This window comes from Agelaius phoeniceus, chromosome 1 (assembly GCF_051311805.1).
Source record: "Agelaius phoeniceus isolate bAgePho1 chromosome 1, bAgePho1.hap1, whole genome shotgun sequence".
Lineage (NCBI taxonomy): Eukaryota > Metazoa > Chordata > Aves > Passeriformes > Icteridae > Agelaius > Agelaius phoeniceus.
In genome coordinates, this window is record NC_135265.1 from 66883873 (window position 1) to 66909612 (window position 25740).

Genomic DNA, 25740 nt, shown 5'->3' on the forward strand with positions numbered 1-25740 from the left:
TTTCTTTTTATTTAAAATAGACTAGCATCCTTCACAGAACCTTCTTCTCTATGCTGCACACAAAGTGCTCAAATGCCATGAGCAATAATGAGTTCAGGAGTTTGCTAGTCAGAAGGAACAATGAACACATTTTCTTCCTTCTTCACTGAGAGTTCATACTGCAGGGAAGAACAAAAAAAAAAAGGTAAGAGAAAATATCACAAAAATTTATACAAACATTGAAACTGTTCAAAACAAGAAATTGCAAAGATCCTGGAAGCACATTTAGACTCAGCTCTTAATTCTCAAGCACCTATGTGGGAACAAGTGCTGCAGGACGAGCAGCTCCCATGACACAAGTGCTCTTTTCTCAGCCCTGCTGCTCTTTCAGTGTCCTAATTCAGGAACACTTGTGTCCCTCAGCAACTCAAAGCGGAAAATTTTCCCTTTGGAAAGGTCCAGGATTCCAACTTTAACTGCTAAAATATACAAGCCCTTGGTTTTCAGCATCTTTTCTAAAATCCCAGGCTCAGTCTGGTGTGGTGACCACAGGCACAGTTGTTCCTTCAACACAAGGAGCTTTCTCAGCCCTGTGAAGTGCAGGCACATGGCATCCCACACATGACAGTAATCCACCAATCTTACTGCAGAAAAGCTAAACTCCCAAAGCCATCAGATCAGCACATAGACCTGGAACAGCAGCAGTAACAAAAATAGATGTCCATGTGATGGGGTGAATCAGATGGAAACTAAGCATTGTATCAAAGTTTGTGAAGTATTTGTCTTAATTTACAAACTAAAACAAGGGTATAAAATAGTGATTAGACTGGAGAGCTTAAGAACTTCAACAGAATATTTAACCAGGATGTAAGTTAAATAAAAAAAATTTTCTAAAAAAATCAGACTTGAATACCTCAAGGCTAGAAGTTACCAGACCTAAAGAGAAGATAAGAGAATGCATGCAAGGTGTTGTTAGACTGCAGAGCCCTTAGCCACAGGTTGTCATGGATGTATAACTCCAAGGGGCAAATGCATTGAGGGTCACAAACTACACAGAAACTGCCCCAGAGTGCGAATCCAGGAGAAACATCACTACCTGATGGCCCTTGTCTTTATCTTCTCCCCCAGGAAAGTACTGTGTGACCTCTTCCCCCTTGTCAAACATTTCTTTCTCAATGGTTTCCATGCATCAGGGTCAGAGGTCACATAAAGAACAAGCCCACGAATTAGCCAACTGAAGGCTTCCCCTCCCAGGATTTCAGCTTCATTTTGTCACTTTTGACACCAATCAGCCAGGCCAGAGCTCAGTCCCCCATCCATAGGGAGCTGCTTTTCTATCACACATACCGTTGTATTCTGGACAGCGTTGGTAAAACTCTTTGCTGTTTCACCCAGGGCTGAGTCAACTGATTCAATTCTAAAAGAAAAATGATCTTAGCTGGTTTTTCATGAAGCACTTACTGGTGGAGTTTGAACAGATATATTTACCACCAAAAATAAACCTGAGAATGGCAGATTTTTACTCAGCATTTATGCCAACAGTGTATTTTATACAGAAAATGATCACCTCCTTCCACCTCCTCTGACCCCTAGACAGAGTCCACATTGAGAGGGTGCATTGCACATTATTCCAGATCCTGGTACAGCTCTCCTGAGCAAGGTTCCTCTCCCACACAACTTCCCATAGAGGGTTCCCTCATTACACTCTAATCCCAATTGAAAGCCCTCACAAGGCTGCAAAAGCTCCATCAGTGGACACCAAGTGTAGTGGTGTTCACCAAGTGAAGATGCCATACTAGGTTTAGAATCCTTTCCCATCTATCAGCAAGGGTACCACCAGTGCCCTCTATGACCATCAGAGGACTTGTGAGCATGCAGGACAGCTGGCAGAGACGTACCTTTCCTTTTGCTGGTTGTAGAACGTATTCAGTTTGAGCAGCTGCGCATTCCAGAAATCCTAAAAAGACCCCAAAGAAACCCCCTGTTACCTGGGAAGAGGCACCTTTTTGGGCTGGCACACAAGAAGCTGTACACACCAGTGCTTCCTTCTCCATGGCTGCTAGAATTTGAGTATCCTTCTCAAGGTTGGCAAGCTCTTCAACAACAATCTTCCGGAAGGTCTCAAATTTATTCAGCCTAGTGATGGAAAGCAGAAAATTTTGCCACTTTAACGTGCAGTCACACAAGGTGGACAACAACCCCTTCAGCACCAGAGCTACCTTGAGGCAGAGGAAAATTTCACTGCTGAGCTACATGGGGCAGATTTGTTCTCAGATGTCACAGAGCATGTGAATAGCTGCACCAAAGGCACACTGCAGATAAATACAGCTCAATAGCCTATCCCAAACAGCAGCCAGGAACAGAAGACTGGGACAGAGGATACACATGAATTCCCAGTGCAATACTTGCACTGCATGCTCTCCCAGCCTCTAGGGAGTTCAGCAGAGATTTCCTGTGCTGAAGATCCCTTTAAGGTCCCTTTCAAACAAACCATTCTATGATTCTCTCTTGACACAAACAGTCTCTATGGAGGCTCTTCCTGCCTTAGGTTTGATATGTACAGGATGCCAGCAATTTCTAAACCTTAAGAAGGATTGTGGTTGTAACATCCTTATTGACTTAGGTTTACCACCATTCCCAGCTGCACTGAGGTAGGAAAACTTTGGCACAGCCCTGCATCCACTATCCTGTGATCCTGGTTAGATCCAAGTTACTTACTTGGCAATCAAGCTTTGAAGTATCTCACTGCCATCTACTCTTATCTTATACCACAAAACATCCAATTGTTTTTTCTTTTGGAACTCAAACTTCTCCATGTACCTTAATGACAGCAAATTCTGCTCATAGAGGTCCCATTGACACCAGGGATTTTTGACTTTAAAGGTTATTATTTCATACTACATTTGATCTAAATCCTAAAAAGTGAATGTGCAATAGATACAGAGGCCTGATACTTACATCCTATACTGTACTTCTAAGTGTAAGTATCTCAGTTATACCAAATTCATAAATATTAGAATTGATTTTTTTATCTAGCTCCTATCTAAGAAATTCAGGATCTGAGAGATTCCTTTTCTTCTCCTCCACTTCATTAAGCAAGTCACAGCCTGGCTTCTTCCTTAAAAGATTTATAAGTTACTAAGTTGACAACCAGAAGACAGTCCAAGGACTGCTCCATCAACTGTTTGTAACTCAAGCTTGCTTTGCATGAATTAGCCCATCCTCTCCTCCTACAGGAAAATTAGGATCAACCCCAGGAGTTACACTTCTGAAAATCTTCTTGCACTAAAAAAGGAGAAAAAAACCACACAAACAAACAAACAAAAAAAACCCAAAAAACAAAACAAAACAAAAAAACCACACACACAAACCATAAGCTATACAAACCATAAGTGCAATATCCAGCTCTCAGGTTGGCTTTCCCTATCAACCAAAATTGACACAAAATTGAAGCTGTTTTCAGCCAGCCCAGAAACTTACCTGCACTTATGTATCTGCTTCAGCAGAGCAGACAGGTTCTTCTCTGAAGATCTCAGGGCATCCTGTGTGTTGTTCTCAATCCTTTTGTACCGGGACTAGTCATGGAATGCAGAGTTAGGGATAGGCAATGGCCCGAGTCAAAACTTAGAAGCCTAACTTGCAAAACCTTTGCCTGGAAAACATATTCCTCTGCAGGAACTTGCTATTCATCTTTGCAAAAACCATCTTAAATCAAATTTAATCTGCAGTAAGATGGCACACATCAGTGCTGCAGATATGCTCTGATTTAATTCAGTCGCAGTAGTTACACCAACAAGCCTCAATGTAACCTATGTGACTTCAGGGCAGTGTTGTGTTAGGAAAAACCTAATTAAAATTTTCTTTAGGTCTTCCCTGTAACACTTCTCAGAATACACAAGTTCTGTAGAATACTTCTAAAGAGCTCCAGACTAACAGAAACACTGCCACCAAAGCCTTACTCCTGAACACAAACTAAAGATGGGATATTTGCACCAACTCTCTGAGATAAAAAGGTAATTTCACATAATATGCTCAATTGCCACACATGTTGAAAGAGCTCACATTACCCAGAACAATTTCTTCAGTTGGCCAATAAAGCTTTCAAAGGCAAAAATCACTCCTGAATCACTCAAGTCTTCGTGAAGCATCTTGGAAAAAAACACATCATCTAGGCTATCATCCATTTCCTGACCTAGGAGGAAGCAAATGCCCAGTTAGCATTATGCTGGAAGGCTTGCTGGAATATAAATCTTCTTGCTACTGAAGGGATTGTCATTCATATGTGCAACAACTTCTGTTAGAGAGCTGGAATTTAGGGCTTATTCTTCTAGAGCTCACAAGTAGGAGGGAAACTGGCTCAAAAATCCCCAGACAAATACTTGTTAGAGAGCAGCAGGGAAGGATAGGCACAATAGAGCAACACAGCTATCTAGAGAGACTGAGGCAAATGCACAGAGTAAATGCAGAAAATAGTCAGGCCACCACTGCTCCTGTCTTCTACTTATACATTGCAGGAAAAGCCTGATCCTCTTGTGCTCAGAGTTAGCAGTATTTTGCAGTTACTTCATCCATTACCTGCATGCTTTTTTTCCAGCTCCTGTGTTCAATGGTTTTTTAATAACTCTGGAAAATCATACTCAGAGTAGGAAGTGTAGATGTCATGGAGAAGCTGACCAAGTGAAACCCAAATTTCCTTATTCACACCTCTACATACATAGTATCCACTGCCATTGGCAGTGCTGCAATATCTCCTGCTAATTTTCACTTTTGGATTTTGGAAAAGTTGGCCTCTCTACAAATACATCTCTTCAAGCTTCCACGTGACTATGATTTCTACCACAAGAAAAGCTGAAAGCATTTAAGCACTTCACCTTCATTCCCAACCGGATTTTACCTTTCTGGATCTCCACTTCCTCTTCTACTGAATCAGAAATTTTCTTTGGCGTATGGTTAATCTCAGAGGGCAAGTGATTTTTCTCCAAACTAGAAAATTTAGGCTTTTTTATGGTAGTGCCACTCAGTATATCTAGAAAAAGAATAGAAGATGTTTCAGAAGACATCTGTCCTTTTGCATGAGGTACATGACAGTACCTGTTCAAGGAGAAACCACCACTGGAATTACCAATGCTTCAGAAAAGGAGGCAGCCTCATTTTATGGTCTGGCATCACATAGGACAGGATAAGACTTCACCTGCAAGCATCTTCCCTTGCAAAAGCGGGGAACTAGCCTGCCCAGTGTTATACAGGTATTCAGAAATCTTCCATGTCTCCATCTTAAAGATAGGAAATTTTAAGGAAATTTCTCCTTCTTGGCCTTCTACTCCAACCATCAAAAACCTCTGGTGTCCAGCTTCTTCCCATTCTCTTTTCCACCCAAGTTCTCAAACTGCTTATGAAGAAAATTTTTGAAAATAAAATTGAATCAACCCAAACAATCCAAATCAAAGCTGCAGGGGATTTGCAGTCTCTACTTTAGGGAAAATTTGCTAAAACCCAGAGAAACAAACTAGGCCCCATCTTTTTGTCTCATTGTGCACTTTTCTGAACTCAGTAAATTGTCTGACAAATCATCTCCCTGAAGTCTCCATAAGGCAGAATGGAAGGTGGTGGGGCCCAGAACAAGGGAGACAGTCAGACCAAGAGAAGCACCATGGAGTAGATTTAAAGTTCACAGAGAGAGTCCAAATGCAATCAGAAACCCCACCCGAAACTTCTGAGCATAACCTTGTTTGTGCCCTTGCATGAAAACAAGTCCTCTCCAACTGTAAAATTTTATCACAAACAGTGATAAAAATGAAGTCCTCAGCATCTATCTTTTCTCCCAAATTAAACAGATGTGTTATTGCAGTGAGGGTGCGTCCAGAAAATGCTGGACAGGTAAAAGATACATTGGGAACACAAAGAGAGCCAGCTTATGAGAAAAGGGATACTTTTGTCCAAGACCAAAATTTCAGTGACTCACTCCATTGTCACATCAGTAACTCAGACTCCTAGAACTACATCAGGACTGAGAATTATTAGGATGAAAACAGCCCCATTGCTGCTTGACTTGAAGTTCAGTTGTTTCCAACCACAAAGAGACTGTGCTATGCTTTTGAGTCAGTTTATGAAAGTTCAGTTTCATTTTAAAAAAAAGATCCTGATATGCCACTAACCTATTAAAAAAGCTACAGCAGTATTAAGCATTATCCAAGTCTCCATTTAACAAATGCTTATAGCAATGGTTTACATCCATGTTCTTAGGTATTAAAAAACTCAGCAACTTGAAGGGATGCTTGTTTTGTTTAAACTGAAGTTGCAGTTCACTTCTGAAACATTACAAATTATCTTTTGTGTGTCTCTTGGGTCATTAGCTTGTAAATCTACACTACAAGTCCCCCTATAATCAAGGACAGGTTTTAAGAGTTCGCAATGAATTCAGGAATGTATGTAAAAGCATCTTACCACAGTCTGTCGTGACATTCAAAACAGAGAAACAGAATTTAGGACAAAAAAAAAAAAGCAACCTCAAAAAAGTCAGGGTTATTTTGTCTTTGAAAGAAAATAACAGCTTTGGCACCACCTCTTTCTGCTTTTACCCAACTCTTCCGTGTTATCAAGAGTAACACACCTGAGTCCTTCCGCTTGCTACTTTCTTCCTCTCTTGATAATTTGGCAGGTGTACTATGAAACTTCTAAGGAGAGAAAGGAAACAAAATAAGAAGGTACCCACCCTGCAGACAAGCTGCCAGGGTCTAGTCTTGTTAGGGGAAGCAAAGGGACACAAATCACTGGTTTCAGGCAGAGGTAGCCTGAGAGCAGGCTGGGAGGAAGCTAAGCACTGCATTCTGTACCTGTGTGGCTTTCTCCACGTCACTGGAAGGGTTCCTGGCAGACACACCAAGTAGAAGTGGACTCCCTCCAAGATCATCTGAGAGCGTTTCATCTGTGTGAGACAGTAATAAACAACACAGGCAACAAAGTTTGAATCCTGAATTGGCTGGAAATCACAATTTAGTGACAGAAAATAAAACCCAAGCCCTCTACACTCTCCTTTATCTTGTCACACAGGGAAGAGATGGTGGCTCAGACTCAGTCCAAAGGCTGTTTTCTTAGTGGTTGTCAGTTCATTCCTTCACCTCTCACTAGCATCAGCTTATCTTCTCCTTGTACAAGAGACTATCTACACAGACAGTATCTACCCTTTATAGCTATCACAAAGAAATATCACAAAGCAAATATTTATGGGATAGGAAAAATGCGAAGGAAAAGTGGCAAAATCAAAAAGAAAAACCCACCACCAAAAGAACTCATCCAAGAAAGTACAGACCCACACTTATCAAAACTCTTCTAATGCACTGAAGAATATTAAAATAAAAATACCAGCAAGATTCACTGTGGGTAAATCATCTCCCTTTGAACCAAATGGGCTTTTTTTCCTTAGCGTCTCCTTTTGAGCTCTTTGCCTTGATTCTCCCTCCTAAAACAAAACAAGAGACAAAAGTCTAAGCCTTATTTAAACATTACTACAGAAGTAGAGGTTGGGGTGTTGTTTTGAAGGGAGAGTTTTGAATGAATGGTTTGTTTTTTAAATACACTAAGAGTGGATATATACATTAAATATGCCTAACATACTGGTGGATCTATCCAGCACCAAAGGAGATCTGTGCCCTGAAGTGTAATGTATGCAAGAATTCTCCCTTTAGGCATTGGAGATGTACATTTGATGATGTTTTTCATAAGCAGAATAGAAGCACTGTAGCCAAGAAAGAAAAGTTTTCCAGGGGAAAATAAAAGCCTTTAGTGTGACTACTAGTTCTGGGGATTTTTTTCCCAGACTGCCTGTGTTTCAAATATGTATATACAAATATACATACACACACATATATATATATTTGATATGCAGCATTTAACAGTTGTTTCTATGAGGTTTACCATGTTTTCCTAAGATCACCTCCATTAGACCAGTAGAGTCTCAACAGTACTTAGCAGACAAATCTCTCCATCAGAACATTTGAGAACTAAAATAATACCAGTTTATGTAATTCTCACTCATTGGTACACATTTTACATCCATATTGTTTTTAAATCTGAGGCACTAAAGCATGACACCTTCTTACCTTCTTTGACTCATAGTCGCTGCCACTACTTGCAGAAGATACTGGAAGCACTGCAACAAGAAAAACTTCCCTGGTTACTGGCAATGTAAAGGGTGTACTTTATCCAGTTAACTGAGTCACAATGCAAACCTTTTCAGTTTTGGTTTTCTAGCCATTTACAAGATAAAACTTCACAATGCTTCCATTAAATTTCAATAAAACACCTTTCTCTAACAAAGACAGATGCAACGATGCAAACATACACAACTCGCTGCGTCCAGAGCAGCCAAAAAAGTAAAAAAAAAAAAAAAAAAGACAGGCTCAGCATCTTGTCTGACAGTCCCCAAGTCGTAGGCAAGACATGTGGGCTGACACTGCAGTGACAATGGAAATACAGTATAAAGAACAATTTGAAGCTCAACTTTCTTTTGCTTTTTAAGCCCTGGAGAATCCAACAGCTACCTGAGCAAGCATCATTTCTCCAGGAGTGGGAGAGAAGCATTCCATCTCATTCAGGACAATTTGGTTTCTCTTGGTGGTCACAGCAGCACACAGCCCTGGAGCATGGCTGCAGGGCAGGTCTGCTGCTGGTCAGGCCCAAGCAGAGAATACTATCAGAGAGAATCACATCTGACACTCAGAGGATGACTGGCTTATTACTGCATAAACAGGGGAGCAGAATGCCCTGGTCTGCAAATTGTGAGGATTTTCATGGTTTACTTGCCAAGTCAGTGATGTTTCTGGGGAGGTGAGGAGGGGAAAGCTGCAGGGAGGAGGTGTGGTAGCTTCAGAGAGATCTTCCTCCTAGTGCAGTCAAGAGCACCAACACTGCCATCAGCTGAGGGCCCACGGGCTCTTCAGCACCATCACAGAGAGGGCTGCACCCACAGAGTCTGTTTAGGTACCAAATGTCATCTGGACATTTGAACCCCAATTTGGGAAGGAGACAGGAACCCAGTTCAAGCACAAAGGTTTGCAATGCCTCTCCTCTATAGGGTACCCCAGGCTGCTGGCCTCAAGCCTGCTCTCTCCCACTCAGGAAAGCCAGGATTTGGCCAAACTCTCCTTTTTCAAACCATCACCAGCATTTACTTTTCTGCAGCACAGTACATCATGCATAGCTAAGGGTCAGTAGGGCACTAAGCTTACCTTTTAATTTACTTCTCACCCTGGGTCTTTTTCGGGTATAGTCAACAGATTTTGGCACTGGCTGTATCTGAGAGTCAAGGATCCAGCTTTTCTCACTCTTATCAGGGCTTGTATTTTCATTGTTACTTTCAGAGAAAAGGTGTTTCCTGTAGCTGGACTAAAGACACAATTAAGTCCTTCTCACTCAGAAGCCCCTCAGCCATTCCATTTCAGCTGCTACTAAGTTATCCCATTTCTTCCTCCCCACAGTACAACGTAAAAAGCTGTGAAATCTGCCAAAACAGCCACAGCCAGCTGTTGAAACAGCTGTATAAAAACACCAAGAGGCAGATGCTTGCCTTTTGCCAGCATGGGATTTTTACAGTATCCTCCTTCCTTGTCTCTCCCTCTCTCCTGTGCCTAAAATAAGAGCACTCTTGCAAGGAGAAAAGGCTCCGTGTGTCTGAGCTGCATCCAGTGGCACATCAGGGGGGAACAGGTAACAAACACAGACAATTCACCAGCTGGTCTGGCAGTGATGGTGCATCCTGATCACTGCTTTCAAAGTGACAGAGTATTTAGAGCTGTCAGAATAACATTTCTCCAACTCGGCACTGGGTAGACCTTCAACTTCTTTATGGGTGGAACAGATTCATACAGGTAGAAATACACAGCATTCAAATAGGCAACAATCAAAGGCTCTGGGGATGCAAAAGCATAGACAACCTACCTGCCTTCTCTCAAGAGTGCTTGATTCCTTGCTCTTGCTTCTGGTTTCATAAGTCCTGCCAAGTAACAAAGACCCAGATTAGAGTAGCAAACACAGCAATAACACACCACAGCACTGTGAAATGGGCACAGACAAATAGAGGGGGGGCAGGAGGCCCCCTAAGAGCTCAGCAGAAGAACCAAACTGTTAAAGAGCATACAATAGCCAAATTTTTCTTTGCCTGGATTTTTGAAAGTATCAATTCAGGGATATCTAGAAATCAGCATCTTTTAAAATAAAAATTAATCTGCATACATAGAGGTGGCAAGTTCCTGGAAGCTTGCTATGACTGGAAGGCAGCCAAAGCAAGGCAGGGAGTTTCAGCATTTTTCAAAAATTAAATCAGTCATTTTTGCATACGGTCAGAAAAGGATGATGTTTAAGAGTTAAAATCATATTATTGTCAAAGTTGACAGCAGTCACTAGTCTCTCCAGTAACCTTTATATTCTCAGGTACTAATTAAAATATTGGTATCAATTACATCCACAGATAGTGTGGTAGCTAAGCAAGGAACTACTGTATTAGAAAAAAAAAAAAATCACACAGCCTTTTGGATCCTAACGTAAAAGATCTTAACCAAAGCTATGAACCCTTATTCACATAGCAAAAAGTTCATAAACACTGAATGTATAAACACTGTACCTCTGATTTTGTGAAGAAATTTTCTGGGCAAGAATCTTTCCTTTGGCTTCAGCAACCTGAAAACAGAGAGTTGTCTTAGAGCCCAGTTACCCCATAAAATACTCTATATATTGAAAATAGATCAGAATTCAGAAGGGAAATGGATTACCATTCCTGCTCAGAAATGTCACTTTTTAACAGAATGGGATTTGTTGAATGAAACAGTGTCATAAATTATAATAGACAAACAGCTGAGCCTTTAACAGAGTTCCTTTCTCTTTTCCTTGGTTTGTGAATAATGCTCATTTTAAGCACCAACGTCACAAGACATGTCATTTAAATCAATAGCAGTGCTGACAGCAGCACTGTAAGCACAGTGCAGGGCCCCTGGACAGCCCTGGGACAGCTGCTGGGACCAGGGCTGGGTGCCATGGAGCAGAGATTTATGCTGACACCCAGTGGCAGTTGCTAGGATCGGGCCATGTCTAGTTTATAATAGAGAAATTTGGGGTGTTCCATTCAGCACCCATTGCCTCACAGTTAGCAGCACCAGTGACAGCCCCCACATCAGGGAAGAGGCTGAAAGCCAAAAGGTCTGTCCAGCACAGCCACCTTGATGGAATCATCTGTCAGGAGCAAGTTCACAGCTTCCTGGGAAAGCCCACAGTCAAAGTGATTACTTTTTTTTTGAGAGTCTGCAAATGTAAGTCAAGCAGAATTCTCAACAGAAGTTTTGCGAGGACTGAGTTTTAACCAGGGATTCCCAGCTTGCAAAGCACAGCTTGAAGGGGATTTCAGTCTCTTCAATTTAGCCTAGGAGAACAAAGTGAATGCTCAGCAATCTGCTTTTGATATTCAGCAAAGCACAGAAGTCAGCCTTCAACCACAGAGACATCCCATGGCCTCACTGAAGCAGCAGCTCAAATGTCTGTTGGTGTTATCTTGCATCATCCACCACAAAACTCACGTAGTGATGAGCATTCTTGCCACTCAAAAAAATCCATTTCCACTACACAAAGAAAACAAAAATCTCAGGTTCCCAGTTGTCTGTCTTGCTATAACAACGTGTTCATTCTTACAGCATTTCTGCAGTAAATGATGCCCCCTGCTTCAAGTTACTAAACCATTAGGTGCTGAGTTTCTGTCTCAAGTTTACCTTTTCACGACTTGAGGAGTCTGAGTTTTCAAAGTCATAGACTTCCTTCCTGCAAGACAACATAAACATGGCAGTGATGTACAATAGTGAAGAATCATCCCATAGAATTCCATTAAGAGCAGGGAGGTGATAATGCGGTTTCTTTCTGAGCCCCTCTCCTCAGATACCTTCTATGCCTAAAAATACTGTTTTCTAAGCTTCTAAAAAATACTTGCTCCTTTTCTACTTGGTCTTCTTGCTGTCTGTCTTGATTCTCATTTTTTTAAATAGTAACTGTTTTAAGAAATATTCAAAACTTAGAAATTAACCTATCCCTGTTTATGTAGAGGATATTTTGTTCTCACATCACTCATAGTAGTACATGGTAGGAGGAAATATAACGTCAGAAGTATTTTAAAAATTCCTTTTAATTATCTTTTGAAAATTCTAGTATTTAATATTTGTTCTCTAATCTCTTCTCTGTGTACACCTAGATCTTGTTTTCACACCCTCCAACATTTAAACTTAACTGTAGTTTTAGAGCTCTCTCCAAATCGTAACTATTTCAAAAAAATATTACAACAATTGCTAAATATACAGTATATCTTCTTTTTACTAGTAAAAGAATGGGAGGACTAAAGAGCTGAGATCCTCGCCAAAGCTTCCTGAAGGAAGTAAACACTCATTTCAAGATGAAACACTAGAGGGAGCAGAATGACCAAGCTAAGTTCCTCATCCCTAACTTCTACACTGCTGCTCCTGTTTTATAACCTGCTGCATCAAATTGTATTTGCTGCATCAAATTATTTTAAAATACACAAAACAAAAAAACTTATGAAGCTCTGCATCAAGTTTTCCTATTCTGGCCTGCAGTCAGTCAAAAATCATCTAAGCACTTGGGGTTTTAGGAGGTTTTTTGAGCTGAGAGACTGCGGGCTGAAGCAGGACTCCCATGGAAGCCCCAGAACAGGAGCAGAGATCCTCACACACAGCTCATTTGCCCACCGGCACAGCAGCAGGCTTTACCTTGAACACAACACTTGGCAGAGTGTACGAGGAGGGTTCAAAAAGGCAGACTTTTAGTGCTACAGGTTGCATAGAGCCCCCAACACCTCAAGTGCTTCTTCCTGCAGTGCCCCCAACCTCAAATGCAAACAGATGTGGGGGTGCAAGGGAAAGGGACAAATTGAGAGAGAAGCCATCCTGAAACCCTAGAAACAATGTCAAGGAACTGGCACAATATTACTTAAATATTTGTGAAAGAAGGTGGTGTTCAGAACTCAGCTCAATGGAGGATTATGGTTGGGCAAGTAAAAAGCCAACATGCCATGATATAGTATCACAGGGGTAGAGGGCATTTTTGGCAGGCTAGGGTTAGCTTCTGAGATCTTTATCACTTTGGGCACCCAAAGGGTCCTACAAGAGACAAGTTTTGACCCTTCATAGCCTCATTTTGTTTTTCTGCCTGCTCTAGGTGCAGTCAGGCCACCCCCACGAGTGGTGGAACAGGTCTAAAATGATTTGGTACACCAGTCCCTGCATGGGCACAGGGCTTGTGTGTCATACCTGCCTTCAGCCCTCTTCTTGGCCAAACTCGATCTCCTGTTTCTCTTTTTGCTGGTAACATCCCTTGGAAAAGGAGAGAGTTGCAGGATCTAAAACAACAATACCCAAAGTCATGTTCTGGTTCTAGAGCCTGCCAAAAGCAGAGAAAAGGTGTGCTAGGAAACTTCCCTCCTCCCTCTACAACAATTTTCCAGGTGCAACTGTTGCCTGTGGTACTTTCCTACCATAAAGTATGAGATTCACAGAGATGAAACTGAGGGGGTAAAGCGGGTGGGGGGAGAGAAAGTAGCTCAAAATCTTTGAATTCACTGTAGAGTGGGCAAGTGCTGCAAAACTGAACTGACAGTAAAAAATATTTTTTAAAAAAAATTTGAAACTAGCACCTGAAATGTAAACCCAAGAACAAGTCTAAAATGGGATTTCTTATATAAGTCCCCAAACTCAAAAATATTGCTTTGGGAATTGAATTTTTCTCACATAGTGCATTTACTTATTTGTTTTAATACATGGACACACCAATAGAACTTTCCAAGTGCAACTACAAATGACTCTCAGTTACTTGGTAATTTACCCAAGTTGCAAGCTCCTACATAGGAGAGTCATTAGAGCCCAGATACAAAACTGAATGAACACATCTGTAGACTTCCAAGGCTTGCCTCCATTCAGGAAGCAAAAATTCCCTCTTGAGGAGGGTGTGCAAGACTTGTGACATGCAAGAATGTCCCACATATCCCTGCACTCCTGGACACAGGCACTGCACATTGCTTTGGGGCTGTGGATGTGCTGAATAAACTCCAGTGAGCTTGAATCACTTGGCTGGGCCCCTCTAGGATGAGGTTGGCAGCTGTGCCTCTGCTGCTCACACCTGGTGCTAAATGGCACAGAACATCAGGTGTGACATTCTGGGGGCTCAGGACACTGCTCAAAGGCATGGGTGGGTCAACCCATCCCAGCTTTCTTCTGCAGCTCCACCAGAAAGAAGAGATACAGGGTAGGGAAGAGACTCTCAGGGGGATCCCCAAGGCACACATACCTTTGACATCTGCTCATCCATGGGTTCTTCTTCTAGGGGCTTCTCACTGGGGACAAGAGGACATGTAAAGGAGCTGCTCATCTAAAGACCAAAATGTTTGTGAAGCACTAAGTGGGGGGGAAAAAACCCAAACTTGGACCAATTAGCACCAAAGCAACAGTTTAATGTATAGGGAAGAAAGGTAATCAATAGCTCTACAGAAGTCCAGCGCCTTAACTACAAGAAATTCTGTCCTGCAAAGGTCTGAGATTAAAAAGGTGAATTTGAGCCAAGGTGAATTCAAATTCACGTCATTTTTTCACTAAGTCATGGTGCCCATAAGGAACAATCCCACACTGGGTAAGCTCAGGTTTCACAGCTGAGGTTTAACTGTCTGTAAATCAGCTGTGGGCTCAACTTGCATTTGGACTAAATCCATGATGAGAAAAAAGTCACACCAAAGCAGCTGCCAATCTAGTAACCAAACTGTTCAGCAACTCCAAAGCATTGTAACTCCAGGCAAACAGCCTTGATGTTCAGGTGGCAAAACAGAATCTTCAATTTAGTAATTGATGGAATAATCTCAAAGTTATGTGCATTAAAACCAAAGGGGGAAAAAAAACCAAACACACACACACAAAAGAGCCACAAAAAACTCACTTTGGAACTTTCTGTCAGCAAAACACTCACCTAGGCTTAGCTTTCATCCCTGAAGATGGAGTTTTGGAGTTTTTTTCTGAAGAAAGCAAGGAAACTATAGTTTTACCCTCTGAAGCTACTATGAAACTTTATCTATTTTTTGTTGTAAGACCCACAAAATCATAGCCTTCAGCATGTCACCTGGGTGACATTTAATTGGGTCAGACTTAAGGTACTGAAGGGAGCCATGCCCAACCTTGGTTAGCATCTTCCAGGTCAGTCTGCTGACTTGCTGTAACCATGGTAACACCAGAGTTGACCATTTTCTGCTTGGAGATATGAAACCATGAAGAAAACATGCATATGATCAATAAAGAAGTGGGGGTTTCTACATTTTTTTTTAGTGGTATGCCATTGTCCACACATAAAAACCTCTGAAGCTGCATGTAGGTGAGATTACGGGTTTCTCACTAAAAGCATCCCACTGTCCTCTTACAAGAGGAAGCAATTTTTTTTCTTTTTTTAAAAAAAAAATTGCCGAAATTGCAGCTCTGGAGATAAGTATTTGAGTTGAATAGGCACAAACCAGTTTTCTTTGAAAGAAGGTTTTAGTCACACCTGTAAAAAAAGCAGACTGGAAGAAGGGAAAAGGGGAACAAGGACTGTTCCATCATATGCCAAACACTTACTGCTACAGTCCCTGTTAGCTGCTGTCTGTGCTGAGAGGCTGAGTTGTCTTTTTGAGTCTCCACATTTTCAGAGTTTGAAGGATCTTTCTTCTTCTGTGCATTAGAGGACACAGGTGTTTCTGCAGAACAGCAACCAGGGGGAGAATGCCATTGCAGCAATTGAACACACTCACTACCCCTTCTTTCCATTCCCACACATGCATGCATAAATTGCAGCAGTACAACCTTCTAGGCACATCTTAAGCTCACACTTAGCAGAGCAAACCCAAGTGTCTTCAAAGTACCCAGTGAAGAATTGCAATGCTGAATAAAAAACAGGCTCATCAATACTGGATGAAGGCATGCAAGTTTATCATCCTGCTCCTTATATGGCTACATTGACTCCTAAGCTCTGGAGGACATGGAACAAGCCTTTGTGTCTGACTAAAGTAGGGGGATCTTCCACCATCTATGCTTTCCTCCACTGAATCTCTATTAGGTACTGCAAAATTTGTTTCACTGCAGACTAACTTCTGCAGACCTTCTGCCCTTTATCCTCCTTGACTGCTTCAAGTAGCAGCGCCCACCTTGCACCTCCCTGTGCTCCATGGTGGGCACTGATAAAAGAACTCCTATCTCATCTGCATCTCCACAAGCTGGAGGACTTTCATTCTAGCTTTTTTTAGGCTGTAACTGGAGGAAAATGGGAAGGACTATTGAAGAAGTTGCTGCCCCAGACATTTAGAGGTGGAAGTGGCTCTTTTGAGTATGGAGAAATCTGAAATGCACAGGAACTTAGAAGAAATTAAAAAATAAAAATTTCTTTTTAATATTCTAACAGAAAGAATTTGACAGTCATCCTAAGAGCTCTTCAAACTTCACTTGTTTTCAAGACAGTGGGTGATAGCAGTAGGAAGAGCTGTGATTTCACACCCTTAGAAGACGGGGAAATGTCTGTCAAGTTACACCAAGAAAGAATCCACACAAAATGGAATCACTCTAAAACCTGAAATACAGCCAGTTTTGGAGCAGGAGCAAATCCCAGCCTTCAAAGTTAAAAGATCACCATACAGGAAAAAAAAAACCAAACAAACAAAAAAAACACCTTCCAAAAAATTTGATACCAAAGTTGAGCTGAAGAAGCTTTTGTGGGGATTTACAGAAGAATTTCATGAGAAGGAAAGAAAGGAGTTACTCTCTCTTTTTCTTGGGAAGTGCTGGGCTTAGACCTTCCTTTGGATCAGACACAGAAATCTGTACTTCAGGCTCCAAGTTACCTCAACAACTCCTGAATTTAGAACATAATAAAACTCTGTCAAATGATCCTGGAAGATGTTCACCAGCAGCAGCACAGGAACACCACCATTTGATGATGGAAAACTTAATGTGCCCAGTTCAAAGAAACACAAAGCATTGACTGTAGGGTGGTGAGAATATGGAAATAAATGTTATTCCAGGTACAGCTAAGGGCCTGTTCTGCCTGAAGGCAGCTACTTTTGTAGCTGGGGCACACACAGATACAGCCCTGCAGCACAAGGTATTCACAGCAGCAGGTCGCCTCCTGCAGAGGAGCTGGGCTGCTGCTCACCTTTACCCACAAATAGGGATTGCAGCAGGTGAGCACTTCTGCTCCCCCTGATATTCTTCCATGACAGCTTCAGGCACCTCCAAGGCATCATCCACTGCACTTGGGGACAGGGCACTGGAGCACATCATTCACTGAACATCACCTTGTTCAGAAAAAACAGAAGTTGGCTCCCTGCAGGAAGCTTTAGTGGAGGCTGCCCCACCATGTGGGCCCCACTGCACAGAGGAGAGAGCTTGTTAAGTGCCAAGGTGCAAGCACTGGCCCATCAGAGAACCTGTGCTTTCAGGAGGCAAGAGGCCACCCCATGGCATGGCCAAACCAGAAACCATGCATCAGGCGAGCCAGAGGGGAGGACAGGAGGGTGCATCCCACCACACCTGCAGATGGAGAAACATTTCTGCACATCAGGGGCCAGCCAGCAGCTGAAATGTGCCTTGGCAGGCCACCTGCCAGCACACAGATCCTGCCTCCATGAGCATTCCCCTGCTCGTGCAACCCCAGCAGCACATGGCCATGGTGCCCAGACCTCACTCCCTGGGCTAGAGGGACTCAGCATCTGCCACAAGCAGAGCTACCAGGCTAACAAGACAGGAACAGAAGACTGAGCTTGGGCATGGCTTGGTTTTTCGTTGTGTTTTTTTTTCCTTTTCTTTTTTTTGTTTTAGTGAAGTTAACTGTAAGCTGTGAACTACAAGTGAAAATGATAATATGAAAACAGATATTTAAATTTAAAGAAAAAACACTAAAAAAAAAAAAATCACCTGCTTCATTCTGCATGGCTTCCTTCCCAGAATGGACAATCTCATCTTCAGACTCAAATATCTGTTGGTATGAATTAATCTCATGTGAAAAGTGGTCTTACAAAGAGTAGTCTTTATCTAGTAAAGTCAGCTACTTAACACAAAACTAACAGTTGCTAATTGCCAGCAACAAATCAGTGGATACTAATTGAGTTGATCATTTAGAAAGATCTTAGCTCCTTTAAGGGCAAATGACAGCCACTATACTATGCTTATTTACTGTCATGTAAGCTTTTCTCCAAACACCACAGACTGTGAATGAATTACAAATCAAAAATTAACTATATTAAAAATTAACTATATTAACACTTGGGGGAAAAAAGAAAAGAAATCATACACAATTTATGTTTTTACATTAGCTAATAAAAAACCTTGAGGTTTAAAAGTACTCTATTCTTTGTCTTGAACTCCTGTCTATAAAGTCAGTCTAAGATTTGTATTTTTCAGCACACCTCCAGGTTTTTGTGTAACTATTTGCTCATCCTGTGCAATGTAACACTTGGAGCCATATATAAGAGCATGTCCATACTTAAAGTTATGTAATTAAATGCCATAGGCTTTATTTTCTACTTCAGAAATTCAGGAAAAGTTATAACACAAGGAATTAATCAACAAATAATTTTAACCTTCCAGCTTTTAAACCATAAGTTTGAGTATCTTGAAACTTCTTTCCTAAAACACCTAATTTCTCTTCCAGGCCAAAGCTTAGAACATCTATGTAAAGCGTCATAAATCCACTGTGGGAAGGCAAATATATAGAAAAGAGAGACAGAGAAAATAAAGAAACCACAAAACACAAATCCCACAAACGTGAATGGTTTTGTCCAGTGTAAAATACAGTTAAGAAAAAAAACCCCGTATTAGAGCTTACCATCAGTCTTTCATCTCCCAGGACTTTTCTAAGTACATCTAATATTTCAAACTCATCACTGAAAACCAGTTTGACTTTTCTTGCTTCTGTTTTGTTAATAGCCGTGGGTATCTTCATAAAAATTTTAACAATCTTTTTTCTATCCTTCTCTGTGTAAAAAAAAAAACCAAAACAATCAATTACATTTGTTTTAGATCAAGACATTTTTCTGTTAATCCCAGAATGTCTGAGTAATTGTTTGGGATTTTAAAAACAGCCTTTTACATTTTGCCTGTGTATTTCCAGTTACTCTGTTTGCTCATTTCCTTCCCTTTGAGTCTTGGTTATGCTGTTCCCCAGGACACCAACAAATTGACACCTCAAGGTGTCCTGTTTGGGTGGGGGGGGGGGGGGGGGGGGGGTGTTATTGTGCAGAATGGGCCCACACTCTATCCAACAAACAGAGTTAGTGCAGGATGACCAAAGGACAAGGCAGAGAGGGAGGAGAATAGGCAGGAACACCTTGGTGATGGTGGGATTTCAGGCATCCTCCATGTGTCTCTTGGACCCCCAGCCAAACAGGATAATGTTGGGAAAAATCTTACCCTTCACACTGTAAGTGTTGACGTTTTCTTTTGACAGCCTCACAGAGTCCCAAAGAGCTCCCTTTGAAAACCAAAGCCATCGTGTCAGAAGGGCTGAGGGAGTGCCCACTGGCTTAGGCAAACCCAAGGCCACCTGGGCTTTGCTGTTACCTCATCACAATCCACATAGAAAGTCACACTCTGGCTGCCAGCGTTGAAGTCAATCCAAAACTCCTCCAGTTTCTCATCCGACGGCTTCTTCACCTGGGGAGAAAGAGCAGCACTGCTGTTCCCCTAAAAGCCCCACAACTGCTATATCAGTCACAGTTTTCTTTAGTGAGAGAAAACTGGAAGGCATTACCCTACATAAACATCCATACACCTTGCAGAAACAAGAGTTCAGATCACACTGTGGGGTGCCAGCCCACTGCTCACCCAACCCCACCCATGTTAGATGTGGCTCTGCTTCAGCCATGGGAGTAGAAATGCACAAATGCTCCCATGATTGTGCCAGGAAAGAAGCTGTGGAAGCTCTGTTTCTGAGCACTTGAAATAAGCAGAAACTGTGGAATCAGCTTCCATCTACATGGGTTTGATTCAATATGACTGTCAGGAATGGTGCCACAGTTTATACAACAGAAGACCAGTGAAGCAAACTGCAGGATCTGCAACTCTTCTCCAAAGGCATCAGGCTAATCTTGTTTCCTGGCAGTCTGGAAACAGCTCTGCCAGAGGACTCAGTGTTGTCCTGTCCTCCTGTTTCTTTTTAGAACTCTCTTTTGTCATCACCATGAAAAGAAGCATTACCTCTATCACTTGGCTGATACAACAGCAAAGTCAGCAACAGTAAGTTGGGAGCTAAGTGACAAACAAGCAAACTTTCCAGCTAGAGCAGGTTACACCCTATGCTCCAAGAAATTCAGCTCTTCAATGAAAAGAGGCAGGGGAAAAAACATCAAACATTTACCACAAAAAGCAACATTTCAGCAGCCATTAAATGCTGTAGAGAATATGTCAGAGCTTTAAGAGCTATTACCTCATTCATGTCAGCAAAAGCAGATATGCAAGGAAATGAGTAGACCCTGGAAGAGAAGCAGACTTTACATGATACATTCAACATTAGAATCTGACTTCAATTATTTTATTTTTAATAAGATTGGTTACTCATCTCATTGTTCAAAGAATATTTTTAAATTTTCTAGAAGTAAATTAAGCTTGGATAAGCTAGAGACTACAGTATTTTAGTGGTGGTGCATTATCTTCATTGATTTTACTTTCAAAAGAATCACCATAAAAATCCATAAAATTTCCTTCTTAAAAAAATAGCTTAATTTTACATGTGATATAAAATATTTTTTATGTTTAAGCCAACCCTTTTCACAATTCCATTTATTCCCTCTGCAGTAATGATGGCACCAATTTATTCTGTTGGTTCCCAGCTTACCTTCTTTTATCTCCAAGCCTTTCATTTAGTAGGTTAAGAAATTTTCTGCAGTCCTTCAAGACAAATGACACATTATTTTTTTTAAAAATCAAGCTATTTCTCCTTTGCAAAGTTATTCTATTGTGTAGATTAATATTTGCTGTGTAACCCCTACTGCCCAATTAAAAGCCTTAAGCTGTGGAACACCAAAGACCACTGGGAAGAAACCCTCAATTTACTACAAAAGGTTAGACTTAACTTAGGATCAGTAAGAACTCATATATAAACCCTGTAAATTAACTTATTTATGCATTATTTATATTTTTTTATTTTATTTTTTTATAGGTAAAATAACTTAAAAGTAGGAGCTGTTTTAACAATGTCTCATTTAATATTTACCATATTAACAAGAAAAAAAAAGTAAAACATGCCATCCATAAATATCTTTGTGCATTTATAAAATCAGCTTTGTAGGAACTTCTTGCAAGGACACCCTGGCTTAACTCAACCAAAACTAGCCCCTATACACACTTATCAAGTATGTTGTTTTCAAAATAAGGACCCTCACCGTCTCAAATTCTCGATCCTTGATCTCTTTGAAAGCTTCAGCAAGATATTTATCTTCAAACCAGTGGTGAACAAGGTCATCCCTCCATTTTTTTATCATTAACCTACAAAGTGCTTCTGAAAGGGCAACCTGAAGGTCATAATCTGCCAGGTAATCATAAGCACAGGATAAATATCATTCCTCTGGCACATCAGAGGGTTATAGCATTGCTACTCCTGCCATTTTATACTGCACAGTCACATCCATCCTCCAGCCTCAGTTCCTCCTAGGAGAACAGGGGAGGCTAACAGCTAAGTGTTGGCTCAGGCATCCTCAGCTCCCCCAGCTCAGTGAGATAGAGATAGGGAGCACTGCAAACCACAACACTTAAGTGGGAGATGTGCTTGGGAAGGGGATGAGAGCAGAGACTCATCACTAACCCACCAGAATTAGGCCACATTCCATATACCATGGCAATATTCTAGAAAGTGTTATTATTAGGAGAAAACAAAAAAGATCTCACTCAAGAGGCCATTAACCTTGTTAACTAAATTTTGTCCGTATCATGACAAAGCAATTCAAATTTAATTTTTTTAAGACTAACAGCCAGCATATTCTGTAAACACATACATAAAGCTGATCTAATTACTTTTCTACATAAATAAGTTTAGCCTGCCTGATTAGTCAATATGCATTATCAATATCAACCAGAAAGAGCTAATGCATTGCTGTATTTAACATTTTTAATTTATATTTTGTTAAAGCACATTTGACTTGCTTCCCTAAAAATAAACTCTTGACAAAAACCTAAATTATAATTCATCTATAATAAGCAAGCAGATGAGGAGAACTTACCACCAACCTCCAGTATAGTTTTTGCAAGGTCTTTCCTGAAACAGCATAATGCCACAAGTTAAAATGGAAATAAGTAACTCCTAATGCAGAGAAGAGGGTATTGAGGTACAGAAACTGGAGGGGAAAATCACTTACGTGAGCGAGCATATCTCCTCAGAGAGAGGGAACTTCTTTCTCTCCTCCCGTGGGAGACTGTCAAGTATAGAGTTGAGGGTCCTCAAGGCCTTTCACCCCCCACAAGAGAAGGGGTAGAAAATGAAGGGAAATAAATGAATAACATAATTTCACATATTTTTATCTAGTTACACAAACTTTTGCACAAATATATCCAATTTTCTCCTCCTAGTAAGAATCTTACCTCCAGGTGCAGAGCGCAGCAAAGATTTGCTTCTGTCACTAGGCGCCCTAGTTCAGGCAAAAATAAATTCACTAGCTCTTTCTTCCCTAGAAAAATAATTTGAAAGGTACAGCTAGAAATGGGTGGTGTCCATACAAAAATAGTTGAAGCAACAACAGTTTGTTGTGTTGAAGGAATAAAAACATCCCAGCTGTAAATTAATTTTAAGACAAAGCTTCCAACCATCTAATCCTAGATAGAAAGGGGAACTGGTAACTTCTATCTAAAAAAAAATTGCTCCAGATACACTAACTTCTGACCTGAGTAACTATTTAAAGAGGCACAGAAAGGGGAAGCTAATTACTAGCCACCAGAGAAAATCTGAATATACAGGTTTTGTCAAAGTCAACAGAGCAAACCAATAAAGTATTAGCCAGAAGATGCTTGTGCCACTCTGCTCCTACTAGCATACGGTACAAGGACAAATAAGCACACATTACCTGACCTACAGTGCAATGCTTCATTTTCACATGGATTGTGAGGCTGGATGTCTGGTCACGGATATTTTTTGAAAGCACCTGCTTCCCCCCCCCCCCCCCGCCATAAAACCAGCCACAGCAGAAAATTTTGCTGCTGAAATGAATGAGAGACAGACAGACATCCCTCTATTGAGTTCAAAAGGCTGAAGGAGTTACCACATTATTCTGTGGAGATGGTTGCCTTCAGCAAGGGAATGATATCCCAAGCCAGAACAAAGAGATGTGCAAGAGCAGACTGTCTAGACTGAACCCCTTTCAGAAGCCACTTACTCTGATCAAGTGAAGTGCTTGATGCTGACCATTTAAACAAGATAACATAAGCAGATTTTTTCAGCATGTAGATAGCAAGAAAACAAAGAGAAACAGAAAAAGGTTTTGGGCTCCAATATAAATGTTAATGAAAATAAACTGAAGAGAAATCAGCTAGAGAATTTTTAAAAAATATATTGCAGAGAGGAAGAAGTAGGAAGCTGAAGAGAAAAGAGAAAGGGGATAGAGTTCAAGCAGAATTAAGAAATATGCTCCCGAGATTAAGATTCACAATATTGAGGAATGGAAGGAAAAAAAAATACTGACCTTCATTACTGCATTTGCAAATCACCTGATGGAAAGAGTAAAAGAAGCCTTCATTAGCACACCACCACCCGAGAACAGCAGTACATAAAGTGCCAAGCCATTAATGCATGTCTTCCTTACCCCCCAACTTTCAGATGCTAAATAACATAAACCAGTACATATCCACATCAGAATAACCCAAAACACCAGTGCACCCACATCAGAAAAAGCCACCTGATCCAGGTGTGTCACATATGGTCACCCTGATCATACAATATGCAGGGTGGGTAAAGGTAGCCAAGCACCCACTTCCCCCAGGGATTTCAGCAGCACTTGAGAAGGCAGTGCCTACAGGTTCCCTGGAAAACCCACATCATGACATCCTGCTCTTATTTTTATGTGGGCCAATGTGAAAGCACATTTTATGATTATACAGTACTAGATATCACAATGTGTATCTGAATGGTGTTAAAGTCCCTTGAGGAAAATTAAAAACAATGCCATAACACAAAACACTTCATCCTCCACAGTGAAAGTATGTGGAAGAAATGTAGCAGGAAGACATAATTCAAAATAAATTCCATTTTTGGGAAAATAAATGGCTATTTTATAATTTCAAAGTGGTTAGTACAGAAAGAAGGAAGCTTGATTTTGCGCAAATATCTTTTAGCAGAGCTCCTGAAAAGAGCCATAGGTATTGATATGAATTCTGATACACAAACTGACACAGTTCCAGTAAGCTACAGACAATAAGACTGAGAGAAAACAGCTTGGAGAAAAAAAATTAAAAAGCATTCTTCCTATTACAAGTGTTACATCACTAGGCCTCTAACACCCTTAAAGTCATGAATATTTAAAGGTGAAACCTAAATGTGAGTTATAAGCAAGTTAGATCACTCTTTAGAATTAAATAATATGTTTCAAATAGAGTAGGAACAAATTGCCAGGACCACCTTAGCAAACACATTTTCATATGAAGTGCAGCTCAGTGTCAGTAACTTGTGGGTTTTAAAGAGAACTTTGGCTCACAAGCCTTTATTTACAAAATGCATCAGCATTTCTTGCAAATTCTTCTACAAAAACAAATTCTTCAAGTTAGAAAATGAGAAAGTACTTCTCCCAAGTGTGTCAAATCTCAGCCAGACCCCAGCCTGGAGCACACACCTAGACACTGCCCACCCACTCCCACCTAGGCTGCTTCCCAGGCTCAGCCCGAGGGCACCAGGTCCATGCAATTATTTCTTTTCTAACAGGAAATTATTTGTGAACAATAGCTATCTTATCCAATAAAGGCAACCCTTCTGTCCCCTTAAATGCAAAACATACCAATGCAGAATCAAAGAAGTCTTCAAGCAGTAGCATCAAAAATTTATTCTCATTTGGGTCGATGATGGTCACAAACATTCTTGCTCTTTCAAACCAAGATACCAGGTAAAAGTTAAAAAAAAAAGAGAGTTAAAAGCTGAGAAGAGGAATTAATCATACTAAATTATATATGCCTGCAGGAAACCTTACAGAGTTTGTTACTCTTTAAACTTCAGAGTTATGTACTGTGTCAAAAGCTACATGGCTTTAAGGAGTTCAAATTTTGCCAGAAGGACATGAAAAGTGCCATTTCCCCCTTCCCTCCCTAGCCCTCCTTTTTTGTCCAAGGCACCTACTTGTGATGCTCAGACACGACACATGCTGCTAGTGGCACCAAAACTACTGTAGACATTTCTAGAGGATATCAACTCACAGCAAAACACTGTAAAATTTTTTCAAGCTTTTTCAAAGTAAATATTTTAATACTTTATTGTTTTAAACATTGCATAACATCACACACAAATAGTGAACTAGAAACCTATGTTCCACTGGAAGTACGGAGATCAGACTGGAAAAAATTTATTAATTTATCTCCATATCTCCAGGAATTTTGAGCAACTGTAAGACAGGAATACAGCATTTTGGACTGAGACTCCTCAGTTAGCTCTTTGCTAAGAGAGAGCATGTGTTAGCTGTTTCCTAGCACCTGTGTTAGATCCAGGTGTTACTCATCTTCAGCACAATTGCCTTTCTGCTACTAC

At 40.8% G+C, this 25740-nt stretch overlaps 1 protein-coding gene across 1 annotated transcript; it reads right to left on the bottom strand.

The window, feature by feature from the left end:
* SYCP2L (synaptonemal complex protein 2 like) lies at positions 1–25093 on the bottom strand. The gene is made up of 32 exons (XM_054648364.2): positions 25001–25093; positions 23696–23720; positions 22602–22687; positions 22379–22467; positions 22244–22278; positions 21410–21552; positions 20863–20915; positions 20455–20500; positions 19590–19682; positions 19440–19500; positions 18856–19004; positions 17946–18006; positions 15624–15736; positions 15185–15254; positions 14980–15025; positions 14311–14356; positions 13278–13366; positions 11733–11781; positions 10598–10653; positions 9916–9970; positions 9207–9363; positions 8079–8128; positions 7342–7438; positions 6813–6904; positions 6590–6653; positions 4874–5005; positions 4047–4171; positions 3460–3554; positions 2016–2115; positions 1878–1936; positions 1327–1396; positions 1–158 (listed from the first exon to the last, which is right to left on the bottom strand). The coding sequence occupies exons 1-32, from the start codon at positions 25076–25078 to the stop codon at positions 105–107; spliced, it is 2538 nt and encodes an 845-aa protein (XP_054504339.2). The 5' UTR covers positions 25079–25093; the 3' UTR covers positions 1–104.
* Between the last annotated feature and the right edge of the window lie 647 nt (positions 25094–25740).